This window comes from Elephantulus edwardii, unplaced genomic scaffold, assembly GCF_000299155.1.
Source record: "Elephantulus edwardii isolate Elephantulus edwardi_28Jun2011 unplaced genomic scaffold, EleEdw1.0 scaffold00014, whole genome shotgun sequence".
In the NCBI taxonomy this organism is placed as follows: domain Eukaryota; kingdom Metazoa; phylum Chordata; class Mammalia; order Macroscelidea; family Macroscelididae; genus Elephantulus; species Elephantulus edwardii.
Genome location: NW_006399764.1, coordinates 15939551 through 15960575, shown reverse-complemented (window position 1 = coordinate 15960575; position 21025 = coordinate 15939551). Strand labels below are relative to the sequence as shown.

The following is a 21025-nucleotide window of genomic DNA, read 5'->3' as shown; positions in this document are numbered from 1 at the left end:
TAGAGAGGTCCCTAACCGCAGACTTTCCCATGGCAATACGTTTTTTGATTTCCTGGCTACTGGTGCCAAGAATGTTAATAAACTATACTTTTTATTAAAATTTGTGTTCTATAGTTTGCAAACAGGAACATCCCATTATTGCCTGTTGTAAAAACAAGTGTGGAGATACTTGATCAAGAGGAAGAACTAAGAATTGTTAAATATTGCTGGGAATACTGTATATGTCCATAGCTATATATAGGAATCACAACTCTCGGGCATTTCCAGTGAGACTTACCCATGGACACAGAGTTATAATAGTGTGTATGTGAATGTCTAGCTGCCCCTCAAGTTTATGTTGGTGGCTTAGTGGCAAGAAGCTGTGCTGCAATCCCAAAGGCACATGATTTGAGATCACCAGCCACTCCATGGTGAAGGATGGGCAATCCCCCACCCCACCTTGTGGATTAACTGTCTCTAAAAACCCACTGGAGGGTCAGCTATGGGTTGGTTCTGACTCCACGGTATACAACAACGAACAACAGGACTGCCCCACACTCCCTCCTGGGCCCTGCACTTTAGGCTTCCACAAAGTCTTGAGGGCCTCATCTATTTTAGATGAATGTCTGGGTCATTTGGTCAATGTTTTGACTGTACCTTCCTTATTCAAAGTTTGTGAGGTGAGCTCCATTTCCATTTGCAAGGAAAGGGCTCAAATACAGCAGGAAGCTAGGGTGCCCTGAACACCTACCTTTGGCCCCATTAGCGCCTTTACAAGTGTGTGGGGAAGGGACACAGGTGTGCTGAGCCTGGCTGAGGTCTCCACAGCACTGCATGCCCAGTGGTCTCACAAAGGGCCTGAGCTGGGCTGGGGACCAACAAAGCAGCATCTGCAGCCACCAGCTGGCCCAGGTGTAAGCCGTCACCGCAGCCAGCCTGGGCTCTGCTGCCACATGGCCCAGATCTGGGGCCGCAGGTGGAGACTGTGGACACACCTGGCAGCTTGTCCTACCAGGTCCTTTCTGTCTTCATTATTCTTAGCTTCAAAGTCAGCGCGTGCACTTATACGATCATGTGTGAACATGCACACTGCAAGTGGAATTCGCTCCAGCTGCCATAGTCTTTGAGAAGAAACAAAGCACTGCACTGTCTTTTGCACCATGAGCGCTCCCTGGATCATGCAAATCCATTTTGATCAAGGCAACAAATGACAAGAAAGAAAGTAGTCTCTCTACATCTACCCACCTTGGAAGGCCTGGCCAGAAAAGGCTGGCGAGTCACACCTCTGGCAGCAAAGCGGGCCCTGTTCTTTGAACACAGGAACATCATAGCTTCTCACATAGCCAGTAGCAATCTCCGCCTCCTCCTCAGAGGTCATTACCATCTCAAGAGCATTTGGAGCCATGATGTCTCCTGGATCCGGAAATGCATTGGTTCCTGTCCAGGTCATCCTGTCCCTCCTCTAATCACCCTGTAGAAGGAACACTACTCCCTTAATAAGACCAAAGTTTAGAATTTTCCAGAAGCATCCTGAAGAGGATATGACCTTTCGAGGATGATCAGCTAATCGAATGGCATGTATTAATCTGCTGTCACGGACCTCTCCAGAGTGCTGAAGAGCAAGGATGTCAGGTCTTGGCCATGGTCTTTGCAATTACTTGCTATGTATCAGAGAGCTGGGCAATGACCAAGGATGACAGAAGAAGAATTGATACCTTTGAGTTGTGGTGCTGGAGAACTGTTTTGAATGTACAATGAGCTGCTAAGAGAATTAGCAAGTCTGTCCTAGAGAGGGTGAAATCAAGCTGCTCTTTTGAGGCAACATTTTGAGACTCTATTTCACATATTTTGGTCACATAACCAGAAAGGGTCAGTCTTTGGAGAGGAATATCATACATGGAAAGGTCAAAGGCCAATGCAGGAGAGAAAAACCCTGGATGACACTGACACAATAACTGAGGTAATGAGGGTAAGTGTGTCAGAGACCGTGATATTGGCTCAGGATAAAGCAGAGTACAGAGTTACTATGCGTAGGGTCACTATGAGTCATAGTCAACTCAACAGCACATAACAACAGTAACCATTTCTGAGTCCAGCCTTCTGTTAGGTTTGGTCCAATTGGGAATTATTTCTATCAGCATTCTGATGCCAGGAGAGTGGTATTCTCCTGACTGCACTGATCCGAGCCTGGACAATGATGCCTAGGGTTGGCGTCTAGGACTGGAATCTGGGAATTGTCTACGAGAATGATGCACTGTCTACGGTGCTCATTCTGGGTTTCCCGCACAATGATCTGGAAGGCATCAAAGATCTCAGATCTCCTGCAGGAAAGATCCTGGAGTTTCTTCACCTGCAAAGACGCTGTATATCATCTGAACTCAAGATAGTGGGAGTTGGTGTTTGAGACAAACAACTCCTGTAAATCCTAGCTCCTAAGGCCAGCCTCCTCTACTTAACAGTTAGTTATGCTTTCTTCTCTCGCTGACAAACTTCTCTTGCTTAGCCTGTGTCTTGGGTTGAATTGTGTTTTTCCCCAAATGTATGCAAGTAATGATGTAATGTGGAGGCTAGTTGATGGTCCCCTTATGATCTGACAAACCACACAGTTGTAAAAGGATATGGCTGTGGCTCTCACCACAGCCTTGTTTTAAGGATGTTCCTCTGTCAATAACACTTAAAAAAAACCTGATTTATTTACAAAGTTTGAATGCATAGTTTCACACAAGATCTTTCCTATTTCTTTCACCACCACTGCCCCCCCTCCCCCATCAAATTGTGTGACCCTATGAGTAGAGAAACAGGAGAGGGAAGGGATCTCGATAGCACTGAGAAAGGATCGCCAGGAGTGGAGTGTGTCTATTTGGAGTCAGACCCTATACTGGGAAGCTGAGGATCAACAGAATATACTTCCTTCCAGCTAGTACCCTGAAATCGGATTTGAAATCTAGCCTCTAAACTATAAAAAGGAAATCTTTTGAATACATTGTTTTTCAGACTACATTCTTCCAATTTCTCTCCCCCTCCCCATCAAATTGTACAACCCCATGAATTTTGTAAATAAACTAGTATAATAAATTTAAAAAAAAAAACCAAAGCAACCCCACAAAAGAAGACTTAGAGGAAGGACAGAGCCCCTCAGCAGGAATGAAGCCTCATCACCTCAACATCTCCCTCAATGTGCACAAGGAGAGAATGGGAACCCAGGTGGTCACTTACGAAATTATCATTCCCCTTGTCCCAAGTCATGCACTATGACTGGTACTGTCCAGAAAGATGTCATTCCTCTTGGTTCCTTATGATATTTTGGGAGAATGACAGGGAAAGAAAGCCAAGAACAGGGTGGATCTGCCTTGTGAGGGAGTTCCCAGCCTCCTTTAAGGCCTTTCAGGCCTTTTATCCATCCGGGAAGCTCCCTGGAGAAGCCATTTCCTGGAATCTTCTCACTCCCCTTGTAATCCTCAGTCACCTCCCTAAGGTCTAATCTGATGCTCACCCTTCCTCCCAGTGATCAGGAATGATTCAAGGCAAGACCCTGAACTCTCTACTCAGACATTGCTGGCCGCTTTGCTGGGCTTCCCATTAAGAGACAGGTCAGTAAAAGAAACCGAGGACCACAACAATGGCTGACCACAGACCTAGCATAGAGGGAGAGGAGAAGCAGGTGGTGTCCCATATGCTAGTGTTTGGTCTTACACTTGAACAGACGTCATAGATCCTTCCTTGTTTGTACCTGTTCACAAGCACTGCTGGACATGGAAGTGCAGTGCCATTGCAGTGAACGTGTGAAGTACAGTTGTCTTTTGTACCTTAGGGTCCCCAGTGAAGCCTGAGTATCTAAGACACAGAATGGTGAAGTGTGAGAGCTGAAAGGGGAGTCAGAGAGAAAACTAGAGGGGGGCCCTGTCCTCAAGGAATTGATGACCAAATGTCGGATAGGTAATCAGCCATTCTTATCACAGCGTGGTAAGTGCCTGATCAAGTTATGGGTACATGGTGTGCTGTGTTCACAGAAAGGAACCTCTTCATTCTCCCTGGAGAAGAGAAAAAACAGGCTTTCCCATTCTACAGATGAAGAAATTGACACCCAGTGTGTGTTCAGGTGAAAAGACAGAGAAAGAGCCCTTTTGGTGCTATGGTTACAGTGCTCACCAAAAGGTACCAGCTGCTCCCTGCAAGGGAGACGAGCTGTGTGTTCCTGTGAAGATGTCCAGCCTTGAAAAGCCTCTGTGCCGTTTTACTCTCTTCTGTGGGGTTGCTACAAGCTGGAATTGACTCAACGCCAGTGGGTTAGTGGATAGAGTCAAGTGAGACCTGGGACCTCAGGCGCTCAAGCCATGGCCTCCATCTGTCTCGCTGGGGTTGGGATTACACAGTGGTGTCGCTCACTCTCTAATAAACCTGACACACAACGTCCCAAAAGAAGATGTTGGCAGGGGCTCTCCTGGGCCTTTGGCTGAGTCCCTGGGCTGGCTGGACCCCCGGAGTCCTCCTTGATTTTGACCCACCTGGGCAGTGAGGCAGGCGTCTGGAAGAGGCTCCAACTCCACCTGGTCCAGTCTCCTGGCCACAGGAAATGATGCCTCCAGCATTTCAGCAGCTGTTGCTTGCTTGGCATGGTTCAGATAAACAGGCAGATGTCCTCAGGGCGACCTCCCTGACTCAGAGAGTTTGGGAACTGAGGTATTCATTCCCCGGGGAGAGGAGGACAGGACATGAGCTGCTGACTCACGCTTCCTCACTGTCTTTCTGCCCTGATCCTTGAGTTAGAAGAAAATGGACTCGATGGCAGTGGCTTTGGGTTTAAAGCTTCAGAGAGATTTTAGTTCAAGAGAAGGATGGGCAATCTCCTTCTGTCTGATTTTATTTCCTCTGAAAATGTGCTGGAGGATCAGTTAAGGGCTGGTTTTGACTTGACGGCACACAACAACAACAACAGTACTGAATATCGCAAGGGCTTCCAGAAGAACAAACAGATATGTCTTGGAGAAAGTGCAGCCAGAGTGCTCCCTAGAGGCAAGGATGTTTCATCTCTCATACTTTGAGCATGTTGTTGGGAGAGGCTGTTCCTTGGAAAAGGATAACATGCTTAGAAAGGTAGAAGGTTAGCAAAAGAGAGGAAGACGAGATGGATTGTCACAGTGACTATAGCAGTGGACTATAGTATTTCAGAGATGATGAGGATGATACAGGACAAGACAGGGCTCAGGTCTATTGTTCATAAAGTTTCTATGAGTCGTACTCAACTCTACAGTGCCTAAGAAGACAACGGCTGAAGGTGCTCTGAACAGGATGCGGTCCAGTGCCAAGAAAGGGCTGTTCACCCTCCGCCCCAACCCCAATGCACCCTTTGGTTACTCCCAGGAAGGCAACAGATCTTGGCAACTTTCCTGCATAAACAAAAAAGAAAAAACACATCTACTGCCATCTCATGGTGAACCTCCACAAGGTTTCTGAGGCTGTAAATCTGTACAGGAGGAGTTTTACTCATCTCTCTCAGGAAGTAGCTGGTAAATTCAAAGCACCGACCACTTTGTTAGCAACCTAATACACAAAGCCACCAATCATCTTTAAAAATAGTGGGATGGGTGGGAGAAGAGAGCATTCCTGTGGGAAAGCAGAGAGAGGCTCCGCCTGGGAGAGAGGGTGCCTCAAGTGCTCTTTAGTGGTGGGTGATAAATACGTCATAAATACGTAAGAGTGGGACACTAGGATGACATGTACATAAAGCATCTTTTGAAAAAGCAGAGCTTGAATAATCAGCCTTGTTTTTGGTTCAATGTTCTCTTGCTGTCATCCTGGAATTCTTAACACTTTCTGCAACAAGATACACCTTTTTCACTTGGTCTCATGAATTATCTAGCTAGTCCTGTCTATGGCCTTGTTGTTGATAGGTGCCCTTGACTCGTAGCAACCCCACGGACAGTATAAAACAGACCCACAGGGTTTTCGAAACAGTGTTCCTCACGGCATCTGCTCACCAGGTCTTTATCCTAAGGAGCCACCAGGCAAGTTTGAACCATCAACCTGTTAGCAGACACATGTTTGACTTTTGTGTCACTTGGTTCTTTTTCATAAATTTACATGGAGAAAAGGAGCCTAGACACTTTGATTCTGTTGGACATATACACAGACCAGTGGTGTATCCTAACAGGTTCCACCAAGAAGCTCTGTAGGGGCTTGGAATATACTAGAAAGGGACTGGAATGAGAGAGATCAAGAGCCTTGCTCGATGTGTGCCTTCCAGTTCTCTTGACTTCAGTTTCCTCATTTGAAAAATGAGGAGCTGAATTAGAAGGTGTCAAAGATGACAGACTTGAATATGCCAGCAAATGCTAAATCTAAGGCTGTGTATCACACGGTCTGTAAACTAGCACGTGCATTATCTGCGAGCTGAGGGAAAGGGGGGGTTTCTTGGCAAGCCAGAGCACTGGGACCCTTATTCGCATGTATATAAAACCTTTGCTGTTTGTACTTGGCCAGCTTTGGATGGCAAAACGCTTGATTCTCTGTGGAAATTCTGACTTATTTTTCCAGCTGGCCTGCCAGTTGCCAAGAAATGTCATCTGAATATCATTATTTAATCGAAGATTAGTCCACGCCTGTGACAGAGGCTGTAACTATTATCTTCTTTGAGTCTTTACATAAGCAGGCATTTTCTCCACAGATTAGCTCTTATACCAAAGAGCTAAATGCCAACTCTCTCTTGACCAAGTGGCCCTGCGTGTGTGCTGTGATCATCTGCTGAGTGTGTATGTGTGTGTGTGTGTGTGTGTGTGTGTGTGTGTGTGTGTGAATCTGTGCCAGGGTATGTATGTGTGTGTGAGCAGGAAGATAACATTGAAGTCATTTCTTGCAGAAATCTAGAAATCACCAGACATCAACATGGCCTCCCAACTTAGCAGCATTTGTTTTCAGATTAGACCAAGTGTGAAACTTGCTGGGAGGAGTGGGGATGAACAGACAATATTTGCAACTCAGTCACATTGCAGATCTCTCAGGTAAAACAGAGGAACAGAGGATCTGTAGGGGAGGCATGAGTTCAAGCTGTAAATGTTGGCCTGGGTGTTGGAAAACTGTAAACCGCATGACCTTATAAGGCCTCTAGTTAGCTCTGGCCCATCTCCAGCCTTCTCAGGCTCCATGCGACATTCAAGCCAGCCTTTCATCTGATGCTTTCAGGACTTCCTAGGACAATTTTCTCACTGCCCTAGATTTATCAAATTGTGGTGATAAAATTTTATTTTATTTGTGCTAACAGGTTGCTCTCAGCAAAAGAGACAACCCCTCAACCTATTCCAGAAGTGGGGTTCATTTCAGGGTCAGGACTTGACTTCTTACTTACGAAGGCCCTTCGGATTCCTTATTTTCCAGACTCTTGACCATTGTTTGGCCCAATAACCAAAGCTTGGCCAAACATCTACTATTGGTAGTCCCACGATGATGACGCAATGATGATCTGCCAAATGGAAGGAACCCTCAGAACAAGAACTTGGGGGCAGTCTGACCCTTTCCTGGTAGACTGCACATATGAGCAGGGGAAGTTATTACTTTATTTATCACACTGGTAACAGAAAAATTAAACAGAATAACCAAAAATTCTCAGGTAAAGCTTGTACACACCCATCTTCCCTTTCATCTCTTAAATGTTTCCTCTTTCTAAGACTAGTCTATGTTAAGCGACATCAGATTGGTTCCAACTCATAGTGATTCTGTGTACCGAACACACTGCTCAATCCTGCACCATCAACCCAGTTGCTGGTACACGTGGGCCCAGATTTGCAGCCGCTATGTCCATCTGTCTTATTGAGTCTTTCTCTTTTTCACTCCCTGTCTGCTTGACAGCAGAAAAGCACAATGGCCTTTCCAGGGAGTGATCCTTCTCCTGCTGGTAACATGCCTAAAGTACATGGGATGAAGTCTCACCGTCCCCAGTTCTACGGAACGTTCTAGCCATACATTTCTGAGACACGTTCCTTAGTTCTTCAGGCAGTCTAAGTTGTTATGTTTCTCTCAAATCAGCTCCTCTTCACAGTGACTTTATGATACAACAGAACAGTCAGGTGCTGTCCGAACGATCTCTGCTGTGCCTGAGCCCACTGTTGGATCCACTTAGCCAATCCAGCTCATGGAGGGGCTTTCTCTTTTTTGAAGACTCCTCCAGTGAATGGCCCCTCCTGATAAAACATACAGAATGTATGACACAAGGTTGCATTTCTTCCTTTGTTTTTTTTTTCTTTTTCAATTCATAATATAGTCAATAGCCTTGGGCAACATCACAATACAAAAGCATCTCCTCATCAGTATTTTCTTATCCATTGTCTACATGCATATATTTGCTAATGCTAATATCATGCTTTGTGTCAAGAATACTTATGTCCTTAAAGTGACATCTTTGCCCTTTGGAGATCCTTGACCGTAGAGTTTACCCAATGCAATGTATATTTTGGTTCTTGACTGGTATTTCCATAGCCATTGATTGTGTAAAGTAAAATTAAATCCTTGAGAACCTCTATCTTTTCTCCATTACTTTGTGGTTACTTACCAGTCCAGAAATGAAATTTTCATTTCCAAATGGTAATGCTTCAAGTCTGCTTGCTTTTCCGCAAGGTCGTATCACCTAGATATTGCAGATTATGAATGGATCTTTCTGAAACCCTAACCCTACTACTATCTGGTCTATTCTAACTCACAGGCAGCCTCCATTGAGATTTTGAGGCTGTAAGTTTTCATGGGAGGAGATAACCATCTGGAGGATTCCGGTCATTAACCTTTGAGTTAACAGTGCAACGCTGTGCTCCCAGAGTTCCTTACCTTCCTCCAACTCTGCTATGACATTTTTCTTCATGTAGCCCCCAGCTCTTCAAATTCCATGCTTGGCATACAGAATGAATTAAGGATGGATACAACCAAGATGCCTACCTTTCCTGGATTTCTAATCGGTACTATCTCCTTGTTGATTAATTTTCCTTAAATCCTGATGCCACATTATTCTTCATTATTGTCCCACTTCTCAAATTATTTGCTTAGTATACAGATTGAATAGGTTTGGAGAAAGCATTCAACCCTGACACACACCTTTCCTGAGTGCAAGCCATGTAGTATTCCTTGTTCTGTTCAAACTGTCTCTGGGTCGATATACAAGTTCCAAATGAGCCCAATTAAGTGTCCAGGAATTCCCATTCTTCCCAATATTATCCATAATTTGCTATGATCCACACATCAAATGTCTCCATACAGTCAACAAAAGATCAACATATTTCTGATATTCTTGGCTTTCGACTGAGATCCACGTGGCATCAGCAATGGTAATCCTCACTCCATGTCGTCTTTGAATCGAACTTGAATTTCTGATGGTTCCCTTGTGGTAGCTACTACAACTTTTTATTCTTTGACAAAATTTTACTTGCAAGTGATAATAAACACATTGTCTAATTATTAACACAGCCATTATTCAGATTAATATACCCCTTATTACTGTCAAGGATTAACTGAAGGATTTCTCTCAACTTCTGCAATCGAAAATGGAGCAAACATGTAATGAAGATGCACTGATAATGACTAATGATCCAGATGGGAACACTGGAAGCAAAGAAAATTGGTAAGTATTTTGAAAATAGGGTACTAATGCTATAAATGATGCTAGAGATTGAATGATTGAACTGTGTTAGATCAATGATCTGGTCATTATGAATATCTTTCTTTCAATAACATGGACAATACTGTTATTTGTGGACCTTGCTTGATGGACCACACAGCAATCAAATGACCTACATCAAATGAGATGCAAACTCAGTGTTTCATTTACAACAAGGCTAGGGCTGACTTGAAACAAAACATCAGTTGCTCACATGCAAGTGCAAGTCAAATTTGAAGTGTATGAGAGTCAAAGTACAATTTTGAGCATACCTGACCTGTATTTAGAATTCCAGGTCACTTAACTGTGTCCACATGGAGCCTGTGCATATATCAAGAAGCAGCCATTTGAACAAGTCAAGGGAACACTGCATAGTTTAAAATCAGGGAAACTGTGCATCAGGGTTGTATCTTTTCTTCATATCTATTTAAACTGTGTTCTAAATAAGAATCTAAGAAGCTGTATTATATCAAGAAGCATGTGGCATTAGGATTAAAAGAAGGCTCAAGAACAACTGATTTTATACAGTTGACACTACCTTGCTGAAAATGAAGAAGACTTGAAGTCTTACTGAAGGAGATCAAAGACTATAGTCTTCAAATATGGGTTATATCTCACAATCAAGAAAACAAAAATCCTCACAACTGGCCTGATAGGCAACATCATGATAGCTGGAGAAAGATATTTTAAATTGTCAACAATTTTATTTTACTTAGCTCTACAATCAACACTCATGGAAGGAATAGTCAAGAAATCAAAAGATATATTCCATTGGGCAAATCTGCTGTCAGAGACGTCTTTAAAGTTCTAAAGAGCAAGGATGTCACCATAAAGACAAAGGTGCTTTCGACCCAAGTTGTGATCTTTCTAATTGTTTCATATTCACATAGAGCTCTTGTGATCTAATGGTAAGGAGTTGTGTGCAGGAAAGGAAGACCCTGAATGAGACTGATTGACACAGTGACTGTGGTAAAGGGGTGAAGTGTGTCAGAGACGGTGAGTAGCTCAGGACAGGGCAAAGTTCAAAGGCATTGTTCACAGGGTTGCTATAAGTTGTAGTCGAGTCACTGGCACATAATAACAACAATAGCATGAAACATATCAAACCATCAGACATGAGGAAAGCCAAGGTTATTAAAAAGCCAGAGAAGAAGGGAAGGACCCAAATGCATGTCAGAAATGACTCTGAAACGTCTTCAAGTTAGAATAGCCAGTATCTAAATAAGTCAGTTCAAAAGCAAAGAAAAAAGAACCAAGAGAGCATATAGACCATTTTTCTCGGAGTGTGGTATGCCTTATTATTTTATGTTAAAATATAATATCTTAAATGATGAATGAGTGAGTCAAGATAGTTCCCAGAGTGAACTGTTAGGAAATCTTCTCTGGGAAAAGGACATTGGAAGAAGCAGCCCTTTGTCAGCATATGTTACACTATGTCATCAAGTTTGCTCCAACGCATGCCCGCTCCACATACAGTATAGAAAACGCATTGCTGGGTTCAGCTCCATCCCCACGATTGTTGACGCATTTGAGTCTATTTCTTGCAGCCACCGTGCTGTGCCTTACAACCCAGGAGACTGACTGGGTAGCCGTGTACTGGACAATATGTTGCTGTGACCCACAGGGTGCTTACTGACTAATCTTTGGGAAGAGATCACCAGTCTTTCATCCTCGTGTGTCTTAGTCTGGAAAGTGCCACAGAAGCCAACCATTACCGTGGTTACCGTGCTGGTATTTGGAAGACAGTGAGAAGGGCTTCCTAGCATCTAGGCAACGCTCTGGTCACCACTGTCCATTACGCTGGCACTTAGCTAGTGGTGTTACATCATCACTTAGATACACATTGTTTCCTACCCTGTTGAGTGCTCGAGCCTTAAATTCAAACCTGAATTCCCTGTTTCGGAAGGAGTAGGAGTAGGAGGAGGAGGAGGAGAAGTAAATTGAGAAAGATATGGTCAAAGCTAAAGTCACACAAAAATAAATAAATAATTCAGTCTCCCGAGAGTCATAGGTACATTTCAAGCCTTTTCTCAGTCTGTTCAGCACATTCCTCAAGCTGGAGCTCCCCAGGTAATGGAGGGAGATAGGTGGAGAAGAGAACCAGACGCCCAACCAAGTTCTACATATACACACATATGCATGTGGCGGGGAGGGGCTTGGGCCAGTGGCTAAGCAGGAGTGACTCATGCTAACTCCAGACAATGATGAGGGACCCAAGAAAAGGCAGGGAGCGCCTCAGGGGAGAGCTGGGGGTGGGGATGGGGTGGGGCTTGAGGTTGGGAGAGAATGAGAAACATATTTTGTAAGATTTCCAAGATTTTTGGGGGCTGTTGTTAAGGACTTTTTCATAAGACCTGCTATCCTGCTGGGGTCTACATCACTATTTGATCTAAACCCCAACAGGATGGCTACATCTGCTACTAAGCTGCGTTGTAAATGTCTTTAATTTTTATATTTCATCTGAAGGGAGTTGTTAAAGTGAGTTTACAGGGTGATGGCTCTTTGAATAAAAGCCATCAATACTGGAGCAGAGCTCTGTATGACACTTAATTTTTGCTCTAATAAGCCCTCCTAAAACATTACAAGATTTAAGTTTTTATTTTTCCCCCTCCCCTTTTTTCTCTTTCCCTTTAACTTCTCTTCCCTTCTTGGCCCTTTCCTCTCCATCGCTTGCACTCTGCGTTCTGTTTCTCTTAAAGGACAGATTTGAGGAGAACACTGTTGCCCAGATGACATCCCTTCTCTTTTCACCGCCAGCCAGATGTGCTCTTGACTTCTGAACAGGAGAAATGGTTCTTTGAAGTTTTTCAAAGACTTTGCTTTTATTTAGGATTTCTCTCCCTGCCCGCCTCCCCCACCCTCCTCATGTTTAACTGGTTGGGAAGCCCCGGGAGGGGTTTTCACCTGGGCCTCTTTTCTTTTCCTGGGGCATAAAAGAAGCAGGATCAGAGGCGTTCTATTCCCAGAGAACTTTCTATTTTCTGCCCCCAACGATTCCAAGTGTTTTCTGATGGGGCTGCTGTTCCCTGAGGAGAGAAACGAAGGTGTCTCTAGATTTTCCCAGGAAGCACTTATATTTGAGGACAAAGCTTTTGGCATGGGGGAGGGGGATGAGAGTGCAGAAGGGAGCCCCAGTTGGTCCCTAACACACCTCCACGCTCCAGACACAAGTCTAGAAGTCTCCTCATCTCTGGCCGTGGTGCAGCACAGTTGCTCAACTGTGCTTATGTTGTCTTGAAATTTTGTTAAGGCGGGCGGTGGCAGGGGGGGTAGTTGTAATGGGAATCCTAGGACATTTCAGAAAATTGTAAAGTCCAACTAAAAATAGACCAGAAGTAGTCTCTCTGAAAGCAAGAAGCCTTATTCCTTTTACAAGCCACAGCACAATGAGTGACACGCTAACTCAGAATGTTCCAGATGATTAGTGGCTTTTAAGGAAGTTTTGGAAAGATCTAGTACTTTACCCTACACCAGACCTTCAGCCATCAAGGCACTCCTAGTTCCTAGAACCACTCTAGGGAGGCTTCGAAGAGCCCAGGAGGCATCTACGTCTTTACAGAAGCAGGTAGCCTCATTCTTCTTCTGTGAAAGGGCTGGTGGATTTGAACCATCAATCTTTTGGTTAGCAGTCAAGTGTTTTAGCCTCTGTGCCACCTGAGTTCTCTAATAATGGTGTTGTTGTGTGCCATCAAGTCAGACCAACCCCTAGCTGACCCTCCAGCAGGTTTTCAGAGATAGTTAATGACACAGGAGGAGATTATCCATCCTTCTCCAGAGGAGCATCTGGGGGATTCAAACCCCATGCCTACAGGATTGCAGTGCAGCTTCTAGCCACTAGGCTGCCAGAGCTCCCTAAGAATGAATGCTTTAGGAGGGGGAAAGTTGGAAGAACCATTTGGAGAACAAGGTTTCTTTAGCACAACATGTTAATGCAAAGAATTTCGACTATGAAATTCAAGTTCTATCTGCTATTGACGAGCTATTGATGAGCTGTAACTCCTAGAACCTGCCCCATCTACGAAGAGCCGCCTGAGTTTGGTTCTGTGAATCTTCTTTTACCAACTGCCGTACAGCATCCACACACAATGATGATACACACACACATTGCCCAACCCTCTTCCACCGTCACGGCTGATTGCAGACCATTGTGATCCATGTTTCATAGGGCCATTTTCTAAAATCATTATATGTTTCTTCCTAATCGATGTTAGTCTAGAAGCTCTGTTGAAAGCTGCCCAGCAACATAGCATCATGTAAGCCTTCACTGAAAGACAGATGGAGCACACTAGTCAGGAGATGGATTGGATCTCTTGCACGGAAGACCGTCATTCTCCCACTGAACTACCAGTGTTCCTGGTGGACAAGTCCAGGATTTTATACATGTCTCGTTCACAGAAACCAGCCCAGTGCCGGCACACAGCAGCCACTCAGTGCATTGCTGCTGGAAGAATACTTGAAGAAAATGGGTCAATATTTCAGAGACTTAGAAGGATGGGGCCTGATTACTCTATTGTAGAATGAGTATAAGGACCCAGGAGAGGTGGGAGAGGCTGGAAACTGAGGGATGTGGATGTACAGGGGGCTGGGGGTCGGGGGGGTGTTAATCACTGGGTTGTACAATTTGATGGGTGGAGGATGAGGGAAATTGAAAGAATTTGTTCAAATATGTATTAGAATTTTGTAAATAAACTAGTGAAAAAAAGTGTAAAAAATAAACAATAATATTGACATACTGAAAAAAAAACCCTATTGTTTTTGTAATATGCGTGGGAGGGGGAATGTCTAGGAATTCTTGAGAAACTGCATCTTAAGAAGAACAACACGGGGATTCTGATGCCTAGGAGCCTGGAATCTGCAGAGCACATTGTGAGAAACACTGAGGGATATGAATGTGTGAGTATGTGTTAGTGAATGTTCTCAGTATAGGAGGAAAATGCATCGGTCATTTGGGCCGTAACTGTTCAATCCTTTCCAGGGATGGCAAATACGTTTTATCTCACTTGTCAACACCAATACCTTGGCGGGGCCTGTCCAGAGTAGTGTTTTAAGTAGGTCTCTGGGGCCACATCTGGACTGCATGGGAAAAAGGCCCGTGATTGATTGATGATGTCTGCCACAGGACCGGAGGGGGAAGTGCCAGCCTGTGTGCCAGGTGTCAGCCCTCCCTGCCAGCCTCTCCTTTGGAGACATGGAACCTGGGCTTGAGGATGAAGATCAAAGGATCGTAGGCGTCCCAGTCCAGCCCACAATCTGGACTCATCTCACCCACTGACTTCCTCAGGTGACTCTGTGGCAGGAGAAAATAAAATCAAGCTGTCGAGGGGAAGGCACCGCTGAAAGAAGCTCTGACATTTTGTTGGAGTGAGCGTTGCTGCTTTTGTCCAGAGACTCCATGTCCCTGCTTCAGATCTACCCTGATTTTCCTTCCAGATTCTTCTTCCATCATCATGTGTTCCCCCTTGACTTAAGTGTGAAGGACCCATTCCTAATTCCAAGGGGGAATTGCCTGAGACATGCAGCACCTCAGTTGTCCTCTCCAGCAGTGAGAAAATGAATTCTCAGACTAGTGGGAGCTAAGGGAAGATCCTCTCCCCATTCCTTCCCCTCCCCCTCCCCCTCCTTGCTTATTCATTTCTGTTTGAATGAAGGTTTACAAATCATATTGGTTCTTCACGCAATCATTCATAAATGTTCTATTTTATAACATTAATTTTCATTTATTAATGTAATTCATTAATTACAAAGTCTAATAAACTCCATATTGCGTATTGCCTTTAGCTTAATTCAACTTATCTGCTTATTAATTCTCACTTCCCTCTCCCGCCCTCCCCAACCTTGTTATCTCTCCCAATTGGATCTGCATGTAAATCTTTCCCTAGCTGTTTATAACGGTGTTGTTATACCATAATTGTCTCTTTGTCACTGGCTTATGTGACACAGCCATTCCACCTCGTGAAGTATTTCTTTACTTCTTCATAGTTTTTAGTGACACATAACACTCAGTTGTGTGAGTATACCATCACTTTGTTAGCCGTTCATCCAATGATAGACACTGGATTGTTTCCCACTCTTGACTGTTATAAATAACACAGCAATAAGCATGAATATGTGCATGTTAGATTACGTTACCATTATTTGGGGGGAAGGGGCTATATACCTAGTGGTTGTTGTGTACCATTGAGTCGAAACTGACACATAACTCTCTGGAAGGTTTTCAGAAGCAGTTTATCACATGGCAGGAGATTGCTCATCTGCTGATGGACTCGAACTCCATGCCTTTGGGATTGCAGTGCAGCTTGTTGCCATTAGGCCACCGTTCAAGTCCACCAGCTGCTCCACAGGAGAAGGATGGGAAATCTCCTTACATGCAATTAACTGACTCTGAAAACCAGCTGGTGGGTCAGTGATGGGTCAGTTCTGACTTGATGGTATACAATGACAACCACCACTACAGCATATACCTAGGAGGGTGACTGCTGGGTCAGATGCTGGACCAACTTCTTCGTTCACAGAGAGAGTTAGTTACAAGTGTGCAGAGTCTGCAACTGCTGGAGGGATTTCGTTCCCACAAAGAGAGACAGTGCAGCTGCTGAGGAGACACTGAGAGGCCTGAGAATGAATTCAGTACCACAAAGGGCAAATCAGTGAGACGGAGAGAAGCCAAGCTCTGGGGGACATCCTGTGAGTCACTGGATCAAGCCTGGCCTGACGTCAATCCTATCACTAGACTTTCAGTTACACAAACCAATACATTGTCTTCATTATTTGTCAGTCTATGATTATTTATCATCAAAAGAGTCCTGTCAGTTTTTTGATAGAAAAAAAAAAAAGAGTAGAACTTCAAGAGTATTTGGTGCCACTGAAAAGTCAGAAAACAACAAGGCTAAGACGTTAAGCACACCCCGGAGTACTGTGGGCGGCAACTGTGGGCACATTACTTTCGTTTGCCCCTTTGGTGTTTCTGCTGTCATCATCTTCCGAGTGAGTCTTCCAGGAGGGAAGGAAGCAGAAAAGAATCAGACCACAAGGTGGTTTGTTCTGGGCTGCTAGCCTTGATTTCGCTTTCAACATCTGGACCTCACCAGGGATGTTGGGCAAGGACGCCTCCGCTTTAATTAGTTCTACCAGAAAGGTCTTTGAAGGTGAAATTTGCTGAACATCAGTATTTTGATTCTTTTGAACCTAGAAGCATGTTATTACACATATAAAATAAGAAATCAATAGCTGCTGAATTATCTAGAATAAAAGTCGTTGGCTCACACCTGCAACAATTACTTTCATGTGATTGGATTTCTATGTGTTTGAAGAGTTCCTTTTGCGGACCTTTCATAATTAGAATGTTTTACCAATAGCCTGGTTTTCTACAGTCCCAACTGAAAAACATTTCTACCCAAACTGTTACGTGCCAGTTTGTCGTTTCTTCACAATCATATTTGCAGAAAATAGCGGCATGTAAGGATACAGTGCTGGGCTGGGCTGGGCTGTCTGGTGTGCTGTGTTTAGTTTGACTTCTGTTTTCTCCTTCCGTACCGTGGTTATCATGGGTGTTGCCAACCCAAAAGCAGGTGTTTCAAATCCACCAGCTGCTTCACATGAGAAAGATGGGCTATCTCACCCCGAGCAATTCACAACCCGTGAAAACCCACTGCAGGGTCAGCTATGGGTTGGCTCTCATTCTCACTAGATGGCAATGTGTGAATGAATGAATGAAAGAAACTGTCAGCAGACTAGAAAAGCTGTCACTTAAACAACGACATTCAAATAAGTCACTCGGCACCATGTAAAAGCCAAATGGGGTGAGTGTCCAAAATGCCACCTTTGTTCAAACGGGTCAACTATATAGATGCACGGCGGCCAGCTTTCTGCAGATCCCTTGAGCAGCATGGTGGGCTCATAGGTGTCAGAACTGTGCTCCATCGGGCTTTCAAGGCCAAACCTTTGGAAGGAGACCTCCAGGCCTTTCTTCCTTGGTGCCACCGGTGGGTTAATAGCATTGAACCATCTGCACCACTTACCCATGGACTCAGAAAACAGTAACATGGCATTTAATGTGGATGCCAACTAAGACATCTAAGAGTAGGAAGCATTGTTAGAGTTAAGGCGATGTCCACTTGGAGACAAGGCGGTCAGAATTGACTTCAAGGGACTGATTTGGCTTGGTTCTCTTGAGCAGCAACATCTGGCTTTTGGACTTCCTTTTTCTCTTTCTCTGTGTGTCTTTCTGTCTCTGTCTCTGCATCCCTGTGTGTGTGTGTGTGTGTGTGTCTTTCTGTCTCTGTCTCTGCATCCCTGTGTAAGTGGCTCTGTGTTTGTGTGTGTGTGTGTGTGTGTGTCTGATATTGGTTACTCTCTGTGTCTGAGTGTGTCTTTGATATCTGTCACTGCGTGTGTGTGTGTGTGTGTGTGTGTGTGTGTATGTTTGTGCAAATTATAGAGACAGAAGCACAAGCCTGCAGGAAAGTGGGAGGGTGGAGCGGAGCATCAGAACACGAAGGAGATCCTTCATCATCTCCTTCAAAATAACATCTTTCTTCAGTTTGGGGGTGAAAAAAATTATTAAGAGAAATCAAAGCAACTCCTTAGTGAAATGAGGCCCAATCTCAAAGCAGTTTCTCTTCTCCCTCTGAGAATCTGGTCTTTAGGTCTTTAAACCTGCTTTCTCTCTCTCTCTCTCTCTCCCCCTCTACCCACCAAAATCCTGCCGTCTGGTTTCCTACCTGATGAAATACTATCGACCAGCTCGAAATGAAAGTGGGCTGTAAATTAATGCATGCAATGTTGTCTCCCATCGGACAGTCGGGCTGGAGAGCCACAGCTTTTAGGGTGTTAAATATTTATAGTTATCATTTCAACCAAAATATGAACTTGCAGAGGAGAACGTGACGCCGATCACCTTTTAAAAGTCAGCCTTGCTTACTTACTGTGTCTTTGGAGAGACTTCAGGAAAAATAGGGCCTGGGCAAAAGTGCGCCTTAGATACATGGGCTTAAAAACCCTCCCGGAAGAGAACTGAAGGAGCTCGCGTCTCCCAGGAGCAGTTCCGGCTGCCAGGTGGAGGGGAGAGTAGCTCTCTAATTCACATTGAGAGGCGCACATTTCCCATCTTCGCATCTGACTGAGCTCTTCGGCCTGTCGACTCCAGCCCCCAACCCTGGTAAGAAAATGGTTCACACAAAGTCATCGCTAAAGCTCCTAACTGCAGAAAATAATGGCTTTATCTTTGTTATCATTATTGCCCAGAGTTAAATGCCTGCAGCCATGTACCCAGTATTTGCTGTTAAGGACACACCTTTCTGCAATTAGAGCTTGGGGAGGGCTTGAAAGTAGTTCTGAACGAGGAATCACATTGTAAAGGCTGAGGCTGAGTTCTGTTTCAGACTTCCCTAATAATATGGCATGAAAAGGAGCAAGGGGGAGAATATAACCCAGGCATTCTGTCTTAATGGTTGAAATGGTTGCATGCAAGCCAAGAAGTTCAACATGCAATTTGTGACCAAAGCCTGGTCAGGTGACTTTAAAATCCTGAGAATTCCTTGCCAAGAACAATGTTGTTAGGTGTGGCCAAGCAATGATTAACTGACAGCTAGCCCTCCAGTGGGTTTGCAGAGGCTGTAAATACCACAGGAGGAGATGATTCATCTTTTGCCACAGAGCAGCGAGTGGATTCACACTGCCTGTCTGGGTTGGCAGTGCAACTTCTTACACGCCAGGCCACCAGAGCTCCTTGCAAAGAACACAGCATCCCAACGCTGCCCCATAGACACCAGCTGGATTCCAGAAAGGTTGACATTACAAACATCAATGCTTTCAACGTGGGAAAGAGTACACCACTTCTGAGCCTATGGCCAAATAATTATAACTTTTTTTGTTTTTACCTTTAAGATGGCTTACAAAAATGTCAATACTTGATGATTAATCAACTTTAAAGTAAGCTTTTTAAAATTGAAGACAAAGAGAAAATAAGGTCAGGAAAGGAACTCTGTGGTAGGTTTATACACTAAAAACTCATTGTTGTTGTTAAGTGCCGTCGAGTCACAGGTGACTCATAGCGACCCTATGAAAGAAAGTCCTGGACACCTCCTGTATAACTTTCATCCCTTCTCCAGGTTCATAGGTTTTCCAGAGGCAAACTATTATGGAAGTAGATGCCACTCCTGCTTCCAAACTTGCTTCAATCAGGTAGCTCCACCAAACACTGTCCACCATGGGTAACCATTCTCACATTTGACTCGTCAGTGTCAGTGTTCGGTTTCACAGCAACCACGAGTTACCTCTGTACAGCAAGTGGACATACCAGGGTTACACGACCTAGAAGAAAGTTTCACCAAAAACAATAAAAGATAGGCCTGAGGGCCGCGGAGTAGAATAACCCATCTTTGGAAAGGGTCAGACTAAAAGTGAATCATTAATTTGACTGAGTTTCTCAGTAGCCACCATGAAGAGGGATACATTAAAGCTTATGAGATCTAGTTCCTATAAATACTAAACCTAAATACCTTAACATAAAGGAAGAAAAATCCTCAGAAATGGATCAGTAAGCAGCATCATGATAATCAGAAAAAATTTGAAATTGTCAAGAATTTCATTTTACTTAGCTGCACAAAGACCATGGAGGAAGCAGTCAAAGAAGATGTTCATTGGAGAAGTCTCTTGCCAAGGCCTTCTGGGAAGCAGTAGAGAGCAAGGAGCCGCGTGGCTACTAAGTGACACCTGACTCCAGCCGTGGTATTTTCAATCATCTGATAGGTGTGGGAAATGAGGAAGGAACTCCAGGAAAAAATTGATGCCTTTTCATTGTTCTGCTGATGAAGAATATTGAATAGACCTTGAACTTCCAGAAGAGCAAACAAATCTGTAGATTGGTAGGAATACAGCCATGATGCTTCTTTGAAGAGAAGATGATAAGACTGTGGACACAGTAGCAGGATCAGCGTCCCTGAAAGAGGACCTCATGCTGGCAAAGGAGAATGTCTGCAAAAGTCAGGAAAAGGCTCTGCGGTGTGGATTGACGTAACGGCCGTGACAATGGGCTCATGTAGAGAGGATTGCAAGGACGACGCAGCACCAGCAGTGTTTCATTCTGCTATACATACGGCTGCTGGGATTTGGAACTCACCAGTTAGCATCTGATGATGTTGTTGTTGTTATGTGCAGTTGAGTCGTTTGCGACTCATAGCGACCCTATGTACAACAGCCCTAAACCCTGCTCTATCCTGTGCCAATCGCATTGCCTCTGACACACCCATCCCGATTACCTCAGTCACTGAATCAATCCACCTCATAGAGGGTCTTCCCCTCCCGTGCTGTCCCTCCACTCTGCCCAGCATGATGTCCCTCTCCAAGGACCGGTCTCTCCTCACAACATGTCCAAAGTATGTCAGGCGAAGCCCCAGAATCCTTGCCTCCAAGGAG

The 21025-nt window shown here is 44.4% G+C and overlaps 1 protein-coding gene across 1 annotated transcript in view; it reads right to left on the bottom strand.

Annotated features, from left to right (window-relative positions):
- Positions 1-1384, bottom strand: part of LOC102851198 (probable UDP-sugar transporter protein SLC35A4-like) — a 104375-nt gene extending 102991 nt beyond the window's left edge. Inside the window, exons 1-2 of the mRNA XM_006881352.1 lie at positions 1225-1384; positions 831-943 (exon numbers count right to left, since the gene is read on the bottom strand). Coding sequence (XP_006881414.1) covers positions 831-943; positions 1225-1384 — 273 coding nt within the window. The remainder of the gene's footprint in view (positions 1-830; positions 944-1224) is intronic.
- Positions 1385-21025: the final 19641 nt, after the last annotated feature.